The sequence below is a fragment of the Urocampus carinirostris genome, chromosome 2 (assembly GCF_059441175.1).
Source record: "Urocampus carinirostris isolate Australia breed hairy pipefish chromosome 2, RoL_Ucar_1.0, whole genome shotgun sequence".
NCBI classification, from domain to species: Eukaryota; Metazoa; Chordata; class Actinopteri; order Syngnathiformes; family Syngnathidae; genus Urocampus; species Urocampus carinirostris.
The window spans coordinates 47,960,145-47,980,528 of NC_142350.1; the positions used below are offsets into that span (position 1 = coordinate 47,960,145).

The 20,384-nt window shown below is 38.6% G+C and overlaps 1 protein-coding gene across 2 annotated transcripts; it reads left to right on the forward strand.

The window, feature by feature from the left end:
• Nucleotides 1-1,099: 1,099 nt before the first annotated feature.
• gnb3a (guanine nucleotide binding protein (G protein), beta polypeptide 3a) lies at nt 1,100-20,377 on the forward strand. Of its 2 annotated transcripts, none has more exons than XM_088326825.1 (9): nt 1,100-1,302; nt 6,212-6,307; nt 9,155-9,300; nt 9,382-9,445; nt 10,577-10,739; nt 10,816-10,882; nt 14,647-14,848; nt 17,049-17,265; nt 19,207-20,377. In XM_088326825.1, the coding sequence occupies exons 2-9, from the start codon at nt 6,251-6,253 to the stop codon at nt 19,311-19,313; spliced, it is 1,023 nt and encodes a 340-aa protein (XP_088182951.1). In that variant the 5' UTR covers nt 1,100-1,302; nt 6,212-6,250; the 3' UTR covers nt 19,314-20,377. The 2 variants fall into 2 exon arrangements, with proteins under 2 accessions (XP_088182951.1, XP_088182952.1); XM_088326826.1 differs by having other exon boundaries at nt 1,102-1,302; nt 6,232-6,307.
• Nucleotides 20,378-20,384: the final 7 nt, after the last annotated feature.

Consider the following 20,384-nt stretch of genomic DNA (forward strand, 5'->3'; position numbering starts at 1 on the left):
GTTTAAGGCCTCTGCTTTAATATGAAAGTTTAATGTAAGTGAGTGCGGCCCACCCAAATTATGGATTTATTTATTACTGATTGATTCGTAGATGCATTTCTAATGGTTTAATTTACTTTAAGTAGAAATTTAAAAAAGACATTAAGAGGTGAGACGCGTAGCTTGGATTTCCTGAAAACGTTTAAAATAAAAAAACATTTTTATTAAGTACGTGTTAACAATGTCCAACTGAGTTCAAAGAGCCTTTATATATATTTTTTGGCAACGCCCTTATTTACTTTTATCTTACTTTTATCATCTGTGTTCCGTCCACAGGGCGCATTAGGCTTGATGGTAGGTAGACGGGAGGATGGGGGAGGAGAGTGATTTCACACGCATGCTAGTGTTTTTTTTTTTTTTAAATCTATGGTGAAAATGGTGAAAGTAAGAACGGGACTGTTTCAAATACAGTCCAAATGCCAACCCATCCCCCACAAAGATGTAAAAAAGAAGAGTTTATTCGAGCACATCTAAGAGGGTTATGTATTTGCATGTGCATCAAAAAGAGCTTGAAAGAGGCTGCAATGATGATTTCAGCTAGAAGATCGCGCCACAAAGTAGAATAGCTTTAAGTTACGGACACCATGTTTACGAACAGTTGGATGTTTTTATCTTGAAATTAACCCTAACCTCACCCAGACCCTAGCTCTGGCAGACCCTAAGTATATTGAGTTTGAGACCCCTGCTCTGAGGCCATCTTCACAGAAGATAAAGTCAATAGCTGTTATTCTGCATGTTCTTTTAGTTCAATCCATTTCTTAGCAGTTATTACACTGCAACACACATTTGTTTTTTTTTTAAATTAGCATTAGCATCCAGCCAACACCTCAAAAATGGTCAAGTTTATCCAACTGGCGGACTTTGAGGGATTACCAGTAACTGCACCATAAAAAGTCATCAACCCGGACCCTCTTGTTTTGCTTCATCTGCCCCCCTCCCTCTGATATTTCCAGTCTTGTGACCCCCAGCCTCACTAAACACCTTCTTTGGTCTGTTCGACCTTTTTTTTCAACCCCCCCTACTCCAACATCACCAACAGCCGCATCTCAGCGTCCATCGCTCGGGTTTATCCCTCCATTCTCCCCCTCCCCTCATCCCTGATCATCCCTGCCATCGTCATCTGTTATCCTCACATGAGAGAGAAGGGAGCATCGCCTTGAAAAGTCAATGGAAATTGTTGCAACAGTCAGAAAGTGATTCACTCCTTCGTGTGTATGTAAACTTTTTGGGAGGGGGTCATCTGGAAGAGGAGTCTGCAAACTGGTGAGGCCCTTTTGCTGAATTTTGATGTTATTTTCGTATAATTTCAGAAAAAAAAATGAAAAAAATACTGTATTTACAAGCATTCTTGAAGAGTAGAATACTAAAAATGTTCAATTTATAATTATTACATATATTGTATATTATTCTGTATTGTAATTACACGTTTCATAGCTGTTTCCCAACCTTACAAAATACCGTATAAAAAGTTTGAAAAAAATTCAGATTAAAATATGTTTTATTTCTAAAAGGGCTCTATAACTTAATTATGAAAAATTAAAAAAAAAAAAATTAAAAAGTTTTTTTATCTCACCAAAAATAATAACTGTAGTTCATCTTAAATAAATTGAATTTTATGTTATCACCAGATCTTGTTGCACTGGCACATTGTTTTAATTTATTTTCTTTTGAGTATTATTTAAAAAAAATGTTTAGCATCAAGACATATCTCTATATATGGTCTTATTTTTTTAAATTTGCATTTGATTTAACATTGATCGATTTTAAATTCTATTAAAAGGAATTTAATATCTGTTTTTAATATCTTATTTATTCATTTATTGCAATTAAATGAAATGATCTGCATTTATATAGCGCTTTTCAAGTCAATGAAGACTTCCCAAAACACTTTACAATGTGCTTCACATTTAGCAATAGCGGCCGTACAGCCATGTAAGGCGCAAACCTGCTTATTGGGGGTATTAGGGGTTCAGTGTCTTACCCAAGGACACTTCGACATGTAACACGGAGGAGCCGGGATTCAAACTGCGATCTATTGATTTCAAGACGAGCGCTCTACCTCCTGAGCTACTGCCGCCGCAATTTGCTATTGATCTGACGCTCTTGAACCTGCCGATCTCTTTTTGGCTCTTGGGATTACTAGTAAACCAGCATTTAAAAAATGGAATTAGTCTTTTTGAAAACGAATATAAAATTGTTATATTATTATAGCATTGTTATCTTAAAAGTCTTTATAAAAACATTTTCAAAATAGAATAATGCAACAACAAAAAGAAACGTAAAATGAGCAAAAATGTCAGATATGGCAGGTAACAATTTTGCCTCTTTTCCGAAATAAAAATATTTAAAGAGGTTTAAAATATAATGCGCTATTTTGGTCATTTTTTATCAGTTGATAGTGCAATAATAAAATGGAAAAAAAATCTAAATAAAAAAGATATGAATAGTAATAACGAAGCCGCAATATATCACACAGCCCCAAATTACAGAAGTCGAGGGTTCGAATCCAGCTACCGCGGCTTCCCTGTGCAGAGTTTGCATGTACTCCCCGTGACTGCGTGGGTTTCCTCCGGGAACTCAGGTTTTCTCCCACATTCCCAAAATATGCATGTCAGGTTAATTGTCCGGTCCAAATTGTACCTAAGTGTGAATGATCGTGTGAATTTGTGTCTGTCTCTATGTACCCTGTGACTGACTGGCAACCAGTTCACGGTGTATATTAATAAACAATAAACAATTGTAATAAACACAATAATAAAAGATACAAATAACAAATACAAATAAAATCAAAATATAAATATACAATCCCCTTAATGGAGGAAAACAGACATGTAACAATATTTACTGTTGTGAGGCTAAAATTCCAAGGATTTGATCTGGACATAGTTGGAATTTTTTTCATCAACGAATACGATAATCAATGTGTTACAACCGAATTTCATGTTATATATCAGCACCACATCTTTATATAAAAAATAAAGACCCAATCCTATAAATTAATATCCTGAGAATATGACGTTTGGGACCAAAAACATGTTTTTTTTAAATTAAAATACATTTTGAAATAGTTCAGCTTAATTCCACGAGCACGACTTTCCCTCTTGAGCCAGACGTGTTGCACATCCCCCGTTGCCCCCTCCTCGTTCACCTCTTATCCACATGCAAAGAGCAGTCAGTAATCGGATGAGAGCAGATTTGATTCAAAAAGGCCAACCGGCCCCCCGCCCCATTTCAAAATCTCGGGATTTAAACTCGCTCTTTGCCCCTCTTGAACCCAAATCAAGGTTAATGCACACCCTCAAAAAATATTTGCATCCATACATAAAAAACACAAAAAAAGGTCAGACGCAAACAATCGATCGCTGTTGCGATTTCTTTTTTGCAGGCTAATGGTAAAAGACACTCAAAAATTTAGACATGATCAATTGATCATTGCTGTGATTTCATTTTTGCAGGCTGATTGAAGACCCCCCCCCCCCCCCTTCCCTTATCCCCACCCAAAAAGAAAGTTAGTCGTGCGACCCACCCTGCATCGTGTTCCTTCCACCTTATGCAAATGAGAGGCAAAACTCAGTGGTTGAAATTCAAATATTAAATCAGTTTCACTATTGGAATGAACTCAAGTTACCCCTCTGTCACCCATCCCCCCCATTAAAATGAACAAAAACAATATATCACAACAAATACCGCCATCAAATAGAATAAAAATATATCTATTAATTAAATATGTAAAATAGAGAAAGGAAATTACATTATCAACGATTGCATATTGCTGCAATTTTTGTTGGACCTGCTGGCTCTTTTTTGCAATTCTGTCCACCAAAAAGTGAACTGCAGTCATGCGGCCGCAATCTATTATTCCCAATCACATCTTGGGAGTGTCAGGCCAGACTATTGTTGGGACGGGCATTTTTTTAACTGCATTCCATACGGCTGCAATACATTATTACCAAACCCACTAGAAACCCGGATCGGCAGGAGGGAATTTTGTCAGGCTAAATTGAAGAGCACAGTTGTGGCTGTAATCCATTATCCCCAATCAACTATTGCTAAGAGCTGCACAGAGAATGTTTTCGGTTCGGGCCGCTGAAGATTACCAATGTGGCCTACCTAAAACAAACTGCCCTGACTTGGCCGCAATACATTATCCTCACTATTGCTGAGAACAGGGACTAGCAAAGCACTTTATTTTTTGGTTCGGACGGCTCCGTGTAGAACGGCATAGCGCATGGCAAAATTGCTTTCAAAGAGTTTCACATATTGCTGGGTTGGGGTTTGAGTCCCCATAAACCTCGATAAACGAGGGATTACAATATCGCATGCAGTACAAAGCGAAAAAAAAATCATTATTGGAACCCAGAGGCAGGATTGGTCAGTATCGGTAAGAAAAACTATGTCTTTCCATCCCTCAAAAATAAAACTTAATTAAACTGATAATTAGTCAACAGCACTATTTGGTTGTTTTAGAAGTTAATAAAAATTCAAAAAATTGAAAGCGAAACCAAATGTAAATTTTAAGGTCATGTCTCCTTAAGAGGACAGATTTTTGTCCTGCGCGTGTTCGTTGTAGAGGCGGTCTAAAAAAAGCTGAGATGAGTCGTTTTTGAAAGTTTTATTACAGAATATTCTGAACACAAATGAATGACAAGACAATAGCTGTAGGATTTACGGGTGTGCAGTCAGAATGGCTGTCAACTACTTTTATACAGGGAGGATTGTCCTAAGGACCGATACCTAAGGAAAAACTAAACGAGATCTTTTTGGATACTGAATGAAACAAGGATAATTTAATGGAAAAACTAAATATTTCGTTCTTTTTCTCTCTCTCTCTCTCTCTCTCTCTCTCTCTCTCTCTCTTTCTCTCTCTCGCGCGCTCTTTCCCTCTCTGTTTCTTGTAATCCAGTTCTTTCTCTATCTCTCTCTTTCCATCTCTTTCTCTCGATCCATCTCTTTCTATTTCTCTCAATCTCTCCATCTCTGTCGATCTCTCTCCATTTCTTTCTCTCTCTCCCTCTCTCTCTTTCAATGTCTTTCTCTCTCTCCCTCTCATTCACTCTCTGTCCACCTCTCTTCTCTGACTATCTCTCTCTGTCATAATTCATTTATGTCTCTCTTTTTCTATCACCATCTTTCTCTCTCTCTCTCTCTCTCCATCCCTCTTTCTTTTTCTTTCTCTCTCTGTCTTTTACCATGTCTTTCTCCATCCCTCTCTCTTTTCCTGCTCTCTCTCTCTTTCTATCGGTTTTGTTTCTGTCTCTTTTGTTTTTCGGTCTTTTTAACGTGTCCCTTTTTGTCTTTCTCTGTTTCTTTCTTTCTCTATCTCTTTGTCCTGCTCCCCATGATCTCTCCCTAAGGCTCTTTCACTCTCTTTTTGTCTTTGTCTCTTTCTCTTTTACTCTCCTTTTGTCTTTCTCCCTTACTCTCTCTCACGCTCTCTCTTTTTGTCTTTCTCTCTCTCTTTCTCTCTTGTTACCCAAGCTCTCCCCCTGAGGATCTCTTACTCTCTTTTTGTCTTTCTAACGCACTCTCTTGCTCTCTCACACTCTCTCTTTTTGTCTTTGTCTTTGCCTCTCTCTCTTTCTCTCTCTCTCTCTCTCTCTCTCTCTCGTTCTCCCAGCTCTCTCCCTGAGGCTCTCTCACTCTCTTTTTGTATTTGTCTCTATGTCTCTCTCTTTTACTCTTTTTGTCTCTCTCTCTCTTACTCTTTCTCTCTCTCTCTCTCTCTATCTTGCTCCCCAAGCTCTATCCCTGAGGCTCTCTCACTCTCTTTTTGTCTTTGTCTCTCTGTCTTTTACTCTTTTTGTCTTTCCCTGTAACTCTCTCTCCTTCTACCCATCTCTCACACTCCCTCTCTTTTTCTCTCAATCTGCACCTTTAATCACCACACGACAAAAGTCCATTACAATCAATAATTTGCACGCTTCAACGGGCACGTTCACATGCACGCCCTTGCCGGTATTTTGACATTCTGACAACCTTCCGACTGGTTTTTGTGTACATACGAGGCAACTCATCCAAAAAGCAAATAGATCGTCTGTTAAGGGCCGACTTGAATATTCATCTACTCTTGAGTGTGCGCGTCGTTTCTTTTTTTTCTTTTTTTGTGTTTATCCAAATTTGCAAAGCCGACAAGAAGCCAGTTTGACTTGCAAAAACGTCGCTTCCTTTTCAGTTTTTCGGGCGTCCCTGAAGGTGCCTGACCAGTAACAGCATGGGGGAGATGGAGCAATTGCGAAAAGAGGCCGACAGTCTCAAGGACCAGATTACTGTGAGTAAAAAAAAAAAAACAAGGAGGAGATGCTGGAGTGTAATCAATTATAACTACAAATATCAAAAATATCTAAATGCTGATACAATAGACTCCAGGGATACGACACGAATGCGTTTTGATGTGGGGACTATAAAAGGAAATTGCCATATAGCGGGGGAGAGAAACTTAGCTAGTTACCATCAAAATAACAAGATAGTATATTGTAAGTACTATTTATGAGTAATATAAATACAAAGGTGAAGGAAATAGATGAAGACTTTCTCAAAACTTTTATTGTTTTTCTTTTGACTTTTTCAGGTTTTTTTATAAAGACAAACACCGATTATTTTAATTTTAAGGGAAGAGCGTGGGATCTTTTGACTTTTAATCAACTATGTAAATGTATTTCATATTCATACTCTAATTTAATGAGTAAACGAATAGCATGGGATCTTCTCAATGTTTTCCATTTTTGTTTAACGATAAGAACGTCTTCAATTTTAATTTTAATTTCTTTTTTCCTTAAAAAAAAAAGAGTGTGTTATCTTTTGACTTTCTTTGTAGTATTTTGGTCTTAAAAACACCCTCCAAATTTTTATTCTGTCATGAACCGGAACGGGAGGAGAACCCAAATGCGTGATATTTCTCACACAAGCTTTTATTTCACGGGAAATGGGGCAGTCATGCACGTTAACCAAAACGCCAGAGATTCGGCAATCGTTGGGCGGAAGACGTAAGGCAGCAGTCTGGCTCGGAATGACAGGAAGCCAGCGGCCGACGAGATCGATACCAAATGCACGAGCAGATATCGGACAGATGGAGCGATACCGGACAGGACTGGACAGACAGGATTAATATCAAAACTGGATATTGAAATTAAACAGGACAAACTAGACGGGAACGAAACTGGACATCAATATTAAACAGGACAAAATAGACGGGAATAATACCGGACAGGAAACACTGGCAAAACCCACGTCTCGCGGGGCAAAGGTTTGTTGACGGACTGACAGAGGGTGAATGAGAGCACTGAGCTTAAATAGAAGGGAAGCTAATCTGTCAACGAGTAGCATCTGGCGCCACTCGGGCGGGGCCAATTGGGCGCTATGGCAACCGTGCCATATTCGGATTTTATTTTTAATGTCCAAGAAAACTTTTGACTTGGCCAAAATTTACATAAAATCTTTAGATTTTTTTTAAAATTTTTGTTTTAATGTCGTCTTTGTGTGTGTTTTTACTATTAATGTGACCTCCACGTTTTAATTTTTATGTTCATTACTAAACTCAAAGACAACTTAGTTTTTGAGTTGACCAAAAAGAACACAATATTTCTGATTGTTTTAGTTTACAGTCATGAAGCGGAGCGGGAAACAGGAAATAAGGACCCATTCGCGTAGACGTACTCACAATTTATTGGGGGAAGAGGAGGAGGGCGAAATCCACTCAAAAGAAAAGGATGTCCAAAAACAAACGGATCAGACCAAAAACAAAACAGGATCAATAAAATACGGGGAGATTCACAGAACTAGGCATTTAACAGGATTCAACCGAAGTCTCACATAAGTCTCACAGAAGCATAACAAACGCTCCTGCAAAGCACAGTTCAAAGGAACGCGTTAAGTACTCTAAGAAGCAATCAGTCAAATACGCCTCAGCCGGTGTTCATAGGCGGGGCCAACAGGGCGCCGAGGCAACCGCGCCAGAATCCGGCGCCACCCGGCTGGAATCGGCTGGGCGCCATGGCAACCGAGCCAGATGTGACAGTTTACTAAAGTCTTTATCTTTATTTTTGTTTAATTGCCGAGAACACTCAGATTTTGAGTTGACTAAAAAGGACATCAAATCATTTTACTGTTTTCCTGCTCTTCCCAATAAAAATATCCTCCGGATTTTCATTTTTTGTTTTATATTTAATCTCCAAGAAAACTCTGCTTTCGAGATGGCTAAAAATAACAGGATTTTATGTATTTTTAATGTATTTTTTTTTTTTACAATTAAGTTTCTTTCAAAGTTTTACTTCAAATCTCAGACGACTTAGCTTTGGAGTTGACCAAAAAGAACATAACAGTTCTGTTTGTTTAAGTTTACTAAAAAGTCTTTAACTTTATTTTTGTTTAATCGCCGAGAACACTTAGATTTTGAGTTGACTAAAAAGGACATCAATTTTTTTACTTTTTTCCCTTTTTTTCATGAAAAAAATGTCCTCCGGATTTTCATTTTTTATTTTGTATTTAATCCCCAAGAAAACTTTGCTTTCGAGATGGCTAAAAGTAACAGGATTTTATGTATCTTTTATGTATTTTTATACAATTAAGTTTTACTTCGAATCTCAAAGACAACAAAGCTTTTGAGATGACCAAAAAGAAAAAGAAAATATTTTGATGCCTAGATTTTCGTCCAAACTTTTTTTTTATCGTGTGTTTTTTACTATAAAAACCGTCTTCCAAACTATTTTCTACTTGTTTTCAATCTCCAAGAGAACTTAGCTTATAAACTGATCAAGAAGAACATATAATATTTTGATCTTTTGACTTTTTGTTTTGTTTTACTAAAAACATTCCATAAACTTTTTTTTTTTCTAAATCCCCAAGAGAATTTAGCTTTTGAATTGACGAAAAATAACGTAAAATTACAGACCTTATCATTTTGAGATTTTTTCGTGGTTTTACAAACGAGACAAAGCTTTCAGAAGATACTTTCCCCGCCCCAAATTGGGCAAAACTGTTAATAATACCTCGTTACTATGTCACGGCTATGTTATTACACATTGTAATGACTAGAAGTAGGGTTGAAATAAGCTAAAACTGGTCAGAAATCAAATTTCGTACGAAATGACCAAGACAACGTTTTTCGTACCCCATTTAGGCGGCCCGCAAGTCCATGCAGGACACAACCCTGCAAGAGGCAGTGGCCAGTATCAACGTGGTGGGCCGGGTCCAATTGAAGACCAGGAAAACCCTGAGGGGCCACTTGGCCAAGATCTACGCAATGCACTGGTCCACTGACTCCAAGTAAACAAAAAACAATTTTGTAATTTATTTTATTTGGACAATTACGTAAGGGTTTTTATGCGTGTGTGTTTGCGCCCCCAGGCTGTGTGTGAGCGCGTCACAAGACGGGAAGCTCATCGTGTGGGACAGCATAACCACAAATAAGGTGGGTTGTTACTCACCTGCTAGATTTTTGGTTCTCGGCGCAGTTTTGGTGTTTGATGAGCGGATTGACGTCTGGGGTTTTTTTCCTCCTGCGGGCAACAAAAAACAGCCAGGAAGGACGACTTATGCAACGGGTTTGCCTACTGTTTAGAATAGTTGATGAACTATACTGTATTGCCTCGTTTACAGGATCGGGGAGTAACGGAATACGGTGTTACGTAATCGGGATACAATTTTTTTTAAATTGTATTCCATTACAGTTATAGAAAAAAAAAGTGATCAAATTACAGGTATATTTTGTAATAAATGAGGATTACTTTCCACGATTTTATCTAAAAGCATTTTTATGTTGCACACTACAGGGGATAATGTTGAAGTCTGTTATGCGTTAGTTTGAACTCTTTTTATTCTTTTATCCTTCATTTAAGTCATTTTGCGCACAATTTTACATAATATTTGGCCATGTAGGGATTAAAGAAGCAAAAACAACCTGAAGAGCTGTTTGGGACCCGAAAGAGCCGGTTCCTTTTAGTGAGTCGAGCCGAAGAAGCCGGTTCTTGAAAAACTCTACTGACTTTCCTCAACTTCGGTCTATTTCGACCTTGACTTCAAAATACCGCATTTAGAACACAACGTCAAGGGGACCCTTGTATTTTTACCTTCATGCACTGTAACTTTGACTTAATTCGCTTTTTAATCAGCAATTTCGAGCCCTGATTTTTGTGAGCTGGCTAGATTTTCTTGTGCGCGGAAAAGCTCTGGGTAGCGCGCAATTGCGCACACATGCAGCTTAGAGGGAACATTACGCTGGATAGATTTTCTTGTGCGCTGAGAATGTGCGAGCGCGATTGCAGCTTAGAGAGAACATTGTTTGTGACACTAGCGTTATTTGCTAAATTAGCATGAGCTGCTAAGGTGAAGCTAGCAAACATGACTAGTTTGTTTTGTGACACTAGCGTTAGCTGATAAATTAATCAGTATTATCTGCTACAGTAATGCTACTGGCTAAATCTAAGCTAGCACAACAATTTAACGGTATTTCAATTTTATGATATCAGGATCTTGTTTACAATTTAACATCATTATATTCCTTACCACTAGCGCCATCACGGTCTTTTTCGGATTACTGCAGGTGAACGCCATCCCGTTGAAGTCGTCATGGGTTATGACGTGCGCCTACGCCCCGTCGGGCAACCTGGTAGCGTGCGGCGGCCTGGATAATATGTGCTCCATCTACAACCTCAAGGGCAAAGACGGCAACGTCAAGGTCATGCGCGAGCTGGCGGCACACACAGGCTAGTTGGAGCTACCGTTATGCTAGGCTTTCTTACGATTTTCTTTCATTTAGTTTAAACGCTGTTGTGATTTTAGGTTACCTGTCATGCTGTCGTTTCCTAAGCGACAGCGAGATCATCACCAGCTCAGGAGATTGCACTTGGTGAGATGTTTTCTGCAAAAAGATTACTGAGTGTCATTAGCTACTAATGCTAGCGGTTGCGCCTCACTAGCCGCCTAATGCTTGCTGCCAAATCAGCAAAAATAGTGCTGTTGGAGGATTGAAGTAGCTGCCCACATTAACTTTAGCCTTGGCTGCAAAAAATGACTGACTTTCGCTTGCGGCTAATGCTACCAGTTGAGCATTGCTAACCGCTGATGCTAGCTGCCAAGTCAACCAAAATAGTGCTGTTTAAGGATTAACATAGGTGGCCACATTTACTTTGGCCCGGGTTTAAAAAAAATCATAATCAGTGTCGTTAGCCGCGAATGCTAGATTCTGAGCTTTGGTGGCCACTAAAGCTAGCTGCCTATTCACCAAAAATAGTGATTTTGAAGGATTTATATAGCTACCTACATTGACTTTAGCCTGGGCTGCCAAGAAAATACTGAGCCTGGCTAGCCATTAATGCTAAGTGTTGAACTTTGTTAACCACTGAGAGTCCTAAATAATGTTGTTGAAAGACGGAAATAATTAGCCACATTAGCCTTAGCCTGGGCTGAAAAACAGTTACCAATACTGAGCATCACTTGATGCAACTGCCAGCTACTGAGCGCTGATAGCCACTAATGTTAGCTTCTGAGCATTGCTAGCTATTACTGCTAGCTGTCCAGTGAGCAAATATAGTGTCGTTAAAGGATTAAAACTGCTAGCCTCGTGAGTTTTAACCTTGAGAAAAACAAAAATCCCCCAGTAGTAAATCCAGCTGCAGAGTGTCGCTATCCGTTAATGCTGGGGTCCCAGCCTTTTTCAAGCTGAGACCTACTTTTTGCTACTTATTAGCACAAAGGGCGCCTATTTCTAGAATAACAACTTATCTTGTACTACTTACTGTGTTACTATGCTGTTACCAGGTTAATTATTGGAAGTACACATACGGGAGAAAGAAAGAAAGAAAGAAAGAAAGAAAGAAAGAAAGAAAGAAAGAAAGAAAGAAAGAAAGAAAGAAAGAAAGAAAGAAAGAAAGAAAGAGAAAGAAGAGAAAGAAAGAAAGAAAGAAAGAAAGAAAGAAAGAAAGAAAGAAAGAAAGAAAGAAAGAAAGAAAGAAAGAAAGAAAGAAAGAAAGAAAGAAAGAAAGAAAGAAAAAACAATAAGAAAGAAAGATGAAAAGAAGATAGAGATAAGAAAAAGATAGAGAAAAGAAGAGAAAATGGGAAAAAAGGAGGAAGTAGGGTTAAATTGACTCAGTCGGCCACTAATAAAATAATTTTACCAGGAAATCACAACTATTTTCATAACAGGTCCGCGGGCACTTCAACAGTCCTCAGGGGACACAATGTTAAAGATTAACAGTTCATCCGAAATCAGGGGTGTCAAACTCATTTTAACTCTGGGGCCACACGATAGAACAAACATTCTGTCGGGGGCCGGACTAGTAGATTATAGAAAAAGAAAAAGAGAGATAAAGAAATAAGAGAAAGAGGGAGGGAAAAGGAGAGAGGGCGGGACAAAGAAAGAGAGAGAGGGAGAGAGCGTGAGAAACAAAAGAGATAAAAAGAGAAGTCATGAGAGAGGGAAAGAAAGGGAGAGGAAGAAAGAAATCCAAAGAGAAATAGAAAGACAGAAGGAGAGAAAAGAGAAAAGAAAGCGCAAAGGGTAGGAAGAGAGAAAGAGAAAAGAGTGAAAAGGAAAAAAATGAAGTTAGAGCAAAAGAAGTTAAATAGAGACAGAGAGAGAAAGAGACAAATAGCAACCAGGGAAGATAAAAAGAGAGACACAGAGAGTGAAAGAGACAGAGACACAGAGTGGGAGAAAAGGGGTGGAAGAGAGAGAGAGAGAGAGAGAGAGAGAGAGAGAGAGAGAGAGAGAGAGAGAAAGAGAGAGAGAGAGAGAGAGAGAGAGAGAGAGAGAGAGAGAGAGATAGAGAGAGAGAGAGAGAGAAATACAAGTACAGTGTCTTTGTTCGAGGCACCTTTCTTTGGCAACATCAAGTTGACATATTTCAACCTGCAGCTTGTTTTTCTCTTGCGCTTCTCTGAGTGTTGTCTCGCGGACCGGATTCAATCCCTTAGCGGTCCTGATCTGGCCCGCGGGCCGCCTCTTTGACACTTGTGCCCTAAATGCTGTATAGCAGGGTGATAGAAACCTAGGCATAGCTAATGCATTTCTATCTTATCGATTATCAAATTAAATGTAAACACTTTTAATAATTGATAATTATTTATTATCTATTACAAAAGTGTGTAGCTACTCATGATTTTTTAAAGACTACATTAGTATTTTGTTAACCGTCGTGTCAGCCAACGATTCAGCCAGCTAATAAAGAAAAAACTAGCATTGCGCTAACTGATTGTAAATATTTAGCCGGCTAAATACATTAGCATTAGCAATGGTCAGCCAAGGGCAACCGTTATGTAGTTACGTACATAAACAGACTAGGCGTCTTTCGGAGGTTGAATTTCAGACATCATTTTGTCTAAAAATAAACAAATTTGGTTATGGTTAGACTATCCGATGTAGACTGAGTTTAGTCCAAAAGTAGTCATAAATTCATTGAACTCATCTAAAGCGTTTCAAATGTAGCTCCCAAAAAGGTGTCTTTTTGACATCTTGAAAAAGACGTGTTTTTGACGTTCCCTTTCAACCCAATAAAGACGTCTTTTTACGTCTTTTCAACCTTTTTTTCTGTCGCATGGGATTGGAATCACGAGCACATACGAAAATACGACTTACTGCTTTTGTTGTCAACTAGAGAAAATGACGAGTGACCGCTACCATCTACCATCAAATCTAGATCCGTACCAATTCGCGTATTGTGCTAATAGTAGTGTAGATGATGCCATTTCAATTTGTATTCATGAGATTCTAAGTCATCTTGAGCATAGGAATTCATACGTTAGGGTTTTATTCATAGATTTTAGTTCGGCTTTCAACACTATCACTCCTTTTAAACTGCATTTCAAACTTCCTGATGACTTTAATTTTCCCGTTTTACTATCAAATTGGATTTTAGATTTCCTTCTCAATAGAGAACAGTCTGTTCGCATTGGTGGGAAAGATTCATGTTCTACTGTCCTCAACACTAGTACGCCTCAGGGCTGTCCATTGTCTCCAACTTTGTTTTCCCTATTCACACATGATTGTCAACCCAATTCTGACCATTCACTATTCGCTAAATATGCAGACGACACCACGGTTACTGGCTTTATTTCAAATGGAGACGAAACTGATTAACGAGCAGAAATTGATTCACTTTCCACCTGGTGTCATGAGAGTAATCTGTTATTGAATGTTGGTAAAACTAAGGAGATAATAATAGATTTCCATAGTAAGCCTCCCCTGCATATGCCACTGTCAATTAATGGTAGTGAGGTGGAACTGGTCCATTCATTCAAGTTTCAGGGTACTTACTTGTCAGCTGACCTCGCATGGACTGTAAATGCGACTGATATTCTAAAGTCAGCCAGACAAAGGCTATACTTCCTTCGTCAACTCAACTCCGTCAATCCATTCTAGTCAATTTTTAGCGTGCTATCATTGAATCCGTTTTAATTAGGTCAATCACAGTTTGGTTTGGTCGCGTCAATCAGAATCTTTTTTACTCTATTCTTTTTATTCTTTTAAATCTATTATTTTATCATTATTGAGTGTTAATGTGTCAAATGACTTCTTGTAAATATCATGTTTATGGTTTATACTGGCTGAATAAATAAATACAATATAATACAGTACGTGTACCTAATGTTGCGTCCTCGTGCCTTTTCCAGCGTTTTGTGGGACATCGAGACGGGCACCCAGAAGACCATTTTTTCTGGCCATCAGGGCGACTGCATGTCCCTGGCCGTGTCCCCGGACTTCAAGTTCTTCATCTCGGGAGCGTGCGACTTCACGGCTAAGTTGTGGGACATCCGAGAGGCCAGCTGCAGACAAACCTTCGGGGGACACGAGAGCGACATTAACGCCATTGGGGTGAGGACGTTTGAAGGGAATGTGGCGATAATGGATTCGTTTTACATGCAGGGAATAGTCGGATGAAGTCGAATATAAATTCAAATGTAGCGGAGGAGTCAGTGTATTGACTTGAAGCTTGTTTATCCAGTTAGCAAGCTAGCGTCTATTTATGTGTGAAATTGCAGGTAAAACGCTGGAATGCAATAACTTCTCATGTTTTAAAATCAAATACAATATGTTAATTACCCTCTACTTTGACCCATTTGTAGTCTTCGAAACCCTGTTTAAATGTAGTTTGTAGTTGCATCTTCTTCCATTTTCGCTTATACTCCAATATGGCGGTCGCCCGAAAAGTCACATGACCCTCTGAAACCCCTATAAACAGTCTGAATAAGAACATAGAGTAGAACCCGGGATATGACATTATAACCCTTCGTTTTGAGGTGAGGGTTGTAAAGTGAAATTGCTGTATGGCGGGGGATTAAAACCTATGCTAGTTAGCTAATGTATTTAAGTACCCTGGCACCCAGATAGAAGCACTAAATTTACAAAACAGTTATAATAAGCATTACCTACATTTAATACATGTATAGCAGGGGTTGGAAACTTATGGCTCGTGAGCAAAACTGTTTCATCATAAATTCCTCCAAGCCAGACTTAGGACTGGTACTGTCCAGTATATATAGGGCACATTTTTAACTGCAGTTTACAATTAAGGTGTAACACAGAGAAAAAAACGGAAAAAAAAAACATTTTGACTGTACATCGCTATGGAATCCTTTATATGAAAGATCATTAGATAATCCATGTTCACTGTTGAGACACTTTATGATGGAAATCCACAGAACAAACTGTAAATACCCCAAAGTGCCAGCAGAGTAGCCAGAGCAATTTAAGTGGGTGAGCGGTAGGAATGGGTGGAGCTTTGCCAAGAGCACATGCACTCCCTCCTGTTTCTCACCTTGTGTCGTCGGCCCCGAAGGTAAATACGTCAGGATCCTTGTTTGCATTATTTTGGGACATTTTCACAAAAGAACTTTGCTTGCACCCTCTTTTGAAACAATAATTAATGACAAAAATGACGGTTAGACACTCTTAAGTAACTGCAGGAGGGAAACAAATTTGAAATGGTGTATTTATATGTGACACAGGCTCTAGGATTATTGTTATTTCATAGATTTTATGTCACACTGTGAAATAAAATGTACTGAAGAATAAGCTTTTGTCTGCAGAACAGTTTAGCGATTTTGAAGAATTTTGTGTCAAAATATATAGTGTGTCTCTTTGCCCCCCCCCCCTCAAAAAATCCAAATATATTGCTTTTATGGCTCTTTCAGTCCAGACCTTTGATGTATAGGATTAAATAACATTATAATTAAGTATACATCTAAAAAGAAAATGCCATTTTATTTGCATTTGGTGTGAAATAACGTGAACTTGTCGAGTGGAGTAGCAGGTGGATGCAGAGCGGGTAAGGAGACAGCGAAATCAAATTAAAACTGATTTTTAAAATGTCCACTTGCAAAGATTGTTGTGTCCTTAACATATTTCCTTGCTTAAATCGTTTCTAATAATAGTCCAGATCATTGTTTAGTCACAGCCATGCAACTAAGCAAGGGTAGCAACTTGTGTGCCTTTTTCGTAATTCTTGATAATCACAAGCTTCGTTTCCAGGGTTATCTTGTTTTTGCTACGACCATTAACATCATTGCAAGCCTTGAAACCCAGAGTGAATAAATACAGTACAAGAAATGCAGTACCGAATTGCCAATTTGCAAAGTCCCTAAGAGGCACACAATATTCTGAACTAAACAGGAAAATGCATTGTGGGAGGTAATTCATCTAATAGCATATCTGCATTTTCATTATGACCTGAAAGAAACCAATAGCAGACCTCGAATAGACGATTACCGTATTTTCCGGACTACAAGGCTCACTGGATTATAATGAGCACCTCAGTGGAAATGTTTAAATCTAAACTTAAAACTCACTTCTACTCCATTGCATACAAATAACCTACTCCTCTTGTCGGTTGAAAATAGTTTGTGTAATATAGTGTAACAATCTGTGAAGCCCTTTGAGACTCTTCGTGATTTAGGGCTATACAAATAAAAATGACTTGACTTGACTTGACTTGACTTGACTTTGGAATTTCTGGCCAATTTTGTTCATAACTACCCCTAATACTTTTTCAAAACTTGACCTAAAACCCCTGCAGTTCTTCCCCAACGGCAACGCGGTAATCACGGGTTCGGACGACGCTACGTGCAAGCTCTATGACCTGAGGGCCGACCAGGAACTGATCACCTACCAGGATTCGGGCATCATGTGCGGCGTCACCTCTTTAGCGCCTTCCCTATCAGGGCGCCTCCTACTGGCCGGATACGACGACTTCAATGTCAACATTTGGGACGCCCTCAAGGCTGAGAGAGTTGGTAAGCTAGCGCCATAAAGAAATACCATTATTTGGTGGTACGGTAGCTTTAAAATGTGATCAGTAAGCAAGATTTTTATACCAAAATATCCTTTTTTTTCCCAGATAGACGTTTTACGGAAATATGACTGCGAATATCACTCTAGATTTGTAGGTTGGGCTCAATCTTTAAGATCGATTGTTTTCCTGAACATTGGCCTTTTCTGAGTGTAGATGTAGTAAAAATGGCATCCTATTTTAAAAACCAATAGCCGTATTAAAGAACTGGCTTTTATTTAACAAAAAAATAGAATACCTTTTTGAGGAACAACGACTCCTGCCGTCAATGAAACCACAAGGGAATGGGCTACAGCACAGAAATGACCAATGTCCAGGACAATTAATTGATCTTAATTAGGGGTCTCCAACATAGTGCCCCCTAAGGACAGTTCAGCTGCCTGCAGACCTGTTCAGAAAATAGCTCACCAGTGCTAGGTCATTGTGATTTTATAGTAAAGGTATTCGTTATTGGTTGACTGAGTCGATTTAACCCTATTTTTTAATGAATAACCTGGTAATAACATAGTAACAACATAGCGATGACGTAAGTTGATATTTTCAAAATGCAACTAAATGCATTCCAGTTCATGGACAAAAATACTTTTAAAGTATTGATAACTATTTTTGAGCCTACAATGAAGAGAAAAGAATGAGAATTCATTCATGTATTAAAAATCTTTGTATTGATAAATTCCAATTTATGGGTTTTACAACGTGAATGAGCAAAAATGTTTAGTTTTTTTTAGCTAGCTATCTGACTACCTTTTAAGCGTTGAAGCTAGTTATCTAGCTAATTTGCTTCAAAAAGCTGGGAGACCCCTCATCTTAAGGATTAATGCCGTTTTGGAATTTATCATGCCCTAAGCAAAAAATAAAGACATTAATGAAAGATGAAATTTATTTCAATAAATTTAAATTTGAAATAAAACCACGAAAACATATAGTAAGTAATAAGGTAATTATGACCAATATGGACTTACTTATGATAAGATTGTTTTATTTCATAATAATTACACCACATTTAAAAAAAATAAATCACCAAATTGCATTATTATTACCTGCTATTTAGCAAAAAGTTTGATTTCAAAAGGTATTGTTTCTACTTATAGGATTCTGCCATTCTATATTTTCCTTATCTGGGGACCTAAAGCCATCAGAAAACAACTTAAGAAGAATATGTAAATATAAATCACTCCTAAATGTTGGGCAAGTTACTGAAAAACAGTAGTTACAGTTGTTAGTTCATTTCAAAAGTAATTCCTTTAAAAGACCAAAATTCAGGACACCAACATTCTGTGCTCACGTTTGTTTGCTCCATTGATTTTGTTGTTCCTGTATAAGCCACGCCCTCTTCCTACACACTCATACAACTAAATATGCGCATTTAAACTGACCTCCTGATTTAGCGTTGTATTTATAATACAGCTTAGATGTGATGACATACGGTAGGGAGGATATCTCCATGAGGAGAAATTCAGTGTTCTCTTACAGTGGCTCAGGAGGTAGAGCGCTCATCTTGGGGTATAGAGATAGCAGCTCGAATCCCGGCTCCTCTGTGTTACATGTCGAAGTGTCCTTGGGTAAGACACTGAACCCCTAACGGCCCCAATAAGCAGGTTAGCGCATTACATGGCTGCACGGTCGCTATTGGGAAAAGTGAAGCACACTGTAAAGCGCTTTGGGAAGTCTTGACTTGAAAAGCACTATATAAATGCAGATCATTTCATTTCTGTGCTCCTGCGCCACCATAACAGGATTTAGTTGTACTGCGCTCATCATTGCAATTCATGATATGCTTTTGATAAGTAGCAGGGTAACACACTACGTTATAACAACAGTGGAACTACATTTCGCGTTCCAGGAATGCATTAGTCCCAACTCTCGTCTCTTTCTAACATTTCAGGTGTCCTAGCTGGCCACGACAACCGAGTGAGCTGCATTGGCGTTTCCTCGGACGGTATGGCGTGCTGCACGGGATCATGGGACAGTTTCCTGAAGATTTGGAACTGAGGCCTCGAAACCCGCGCCAGGATTTTTTTTTTTTTTTTTTTTGCTAGAGGGTCACAGGCGGGCAATTTTTTGTGCCAATTTTTCAAAGTTGGGTGTGTTCATGTGAATGGAAAATTCCTCGGTAATTATTAGGTAATGTTCTGTGATAGTATGCGGTCAGGTGATGAACGCTGGATGGGTTCAGTTGTGTAGTTTGGCGCTCACTATACAGTAGACCCCCGGGACAAGATGTCCATCAAAGGTTGGGATCATAAAGTGAAATTACCATTGGTTTCTATCCCCCGCCATATGAATATTAGCTCACGTGTTCCAAACCCCCAGCTCTCCGGATAGAAATCCATTAAATTAATATATCATTCATTCAGTACAATAATATTTGATTTATCTTTTATGTGATGTGACGAGCTGGTGCATTGAAGTGGCGTGTGGATGCAGGGAATTTAAAACAAATTGTGAGGATTTTCATGCCCATTTTTTTTTTAATCATAACAAGCTTAGGATCTATGGTTATCTTCTTGCTTCTCACATTATCATAGTTTGGGACTTATAGCTTAATAAGTAATGAAAGAGTACTGAACTAAGTATAGGATTCTGAATTGAATGACAAAAGGCACTGTGGGAAGCAAATCAGCATTTTATATGACAGATATCTTGGAAATAATTTAACAAAAATGTCTTATGGCAGGAAAAATGTTGTAAAGAGGGGCAGAAAAATCCAGAATATAGCGTCTTAAGGGGAGTCTGCCTTATCCCAGGGGTCTACTTTACTGTATGCCGCTTTATATCATTTGTTAGTTTTTCACTAATTGCTTTTCTAACTAAAAGCAAACATCCTATTTTAGAGGTTTTTGTGTTTGTATCGAATGTGACAATGGCTTATTCAGACTTCCCCCCCCACATGACAGATGGTATTAGAATTTTTTTCTCTCTCTCGCTAAGCGTATACAAGCAACGACCTACTTGTCTCAGGATCTCCTAATGGATGCTATTGTGTTCACGCAAGCCCTACTTTTCAGGATTTGAGAACTAGTTGCTGCTTCAGAATAAAAATCAAATCTTAACTTTCTGATC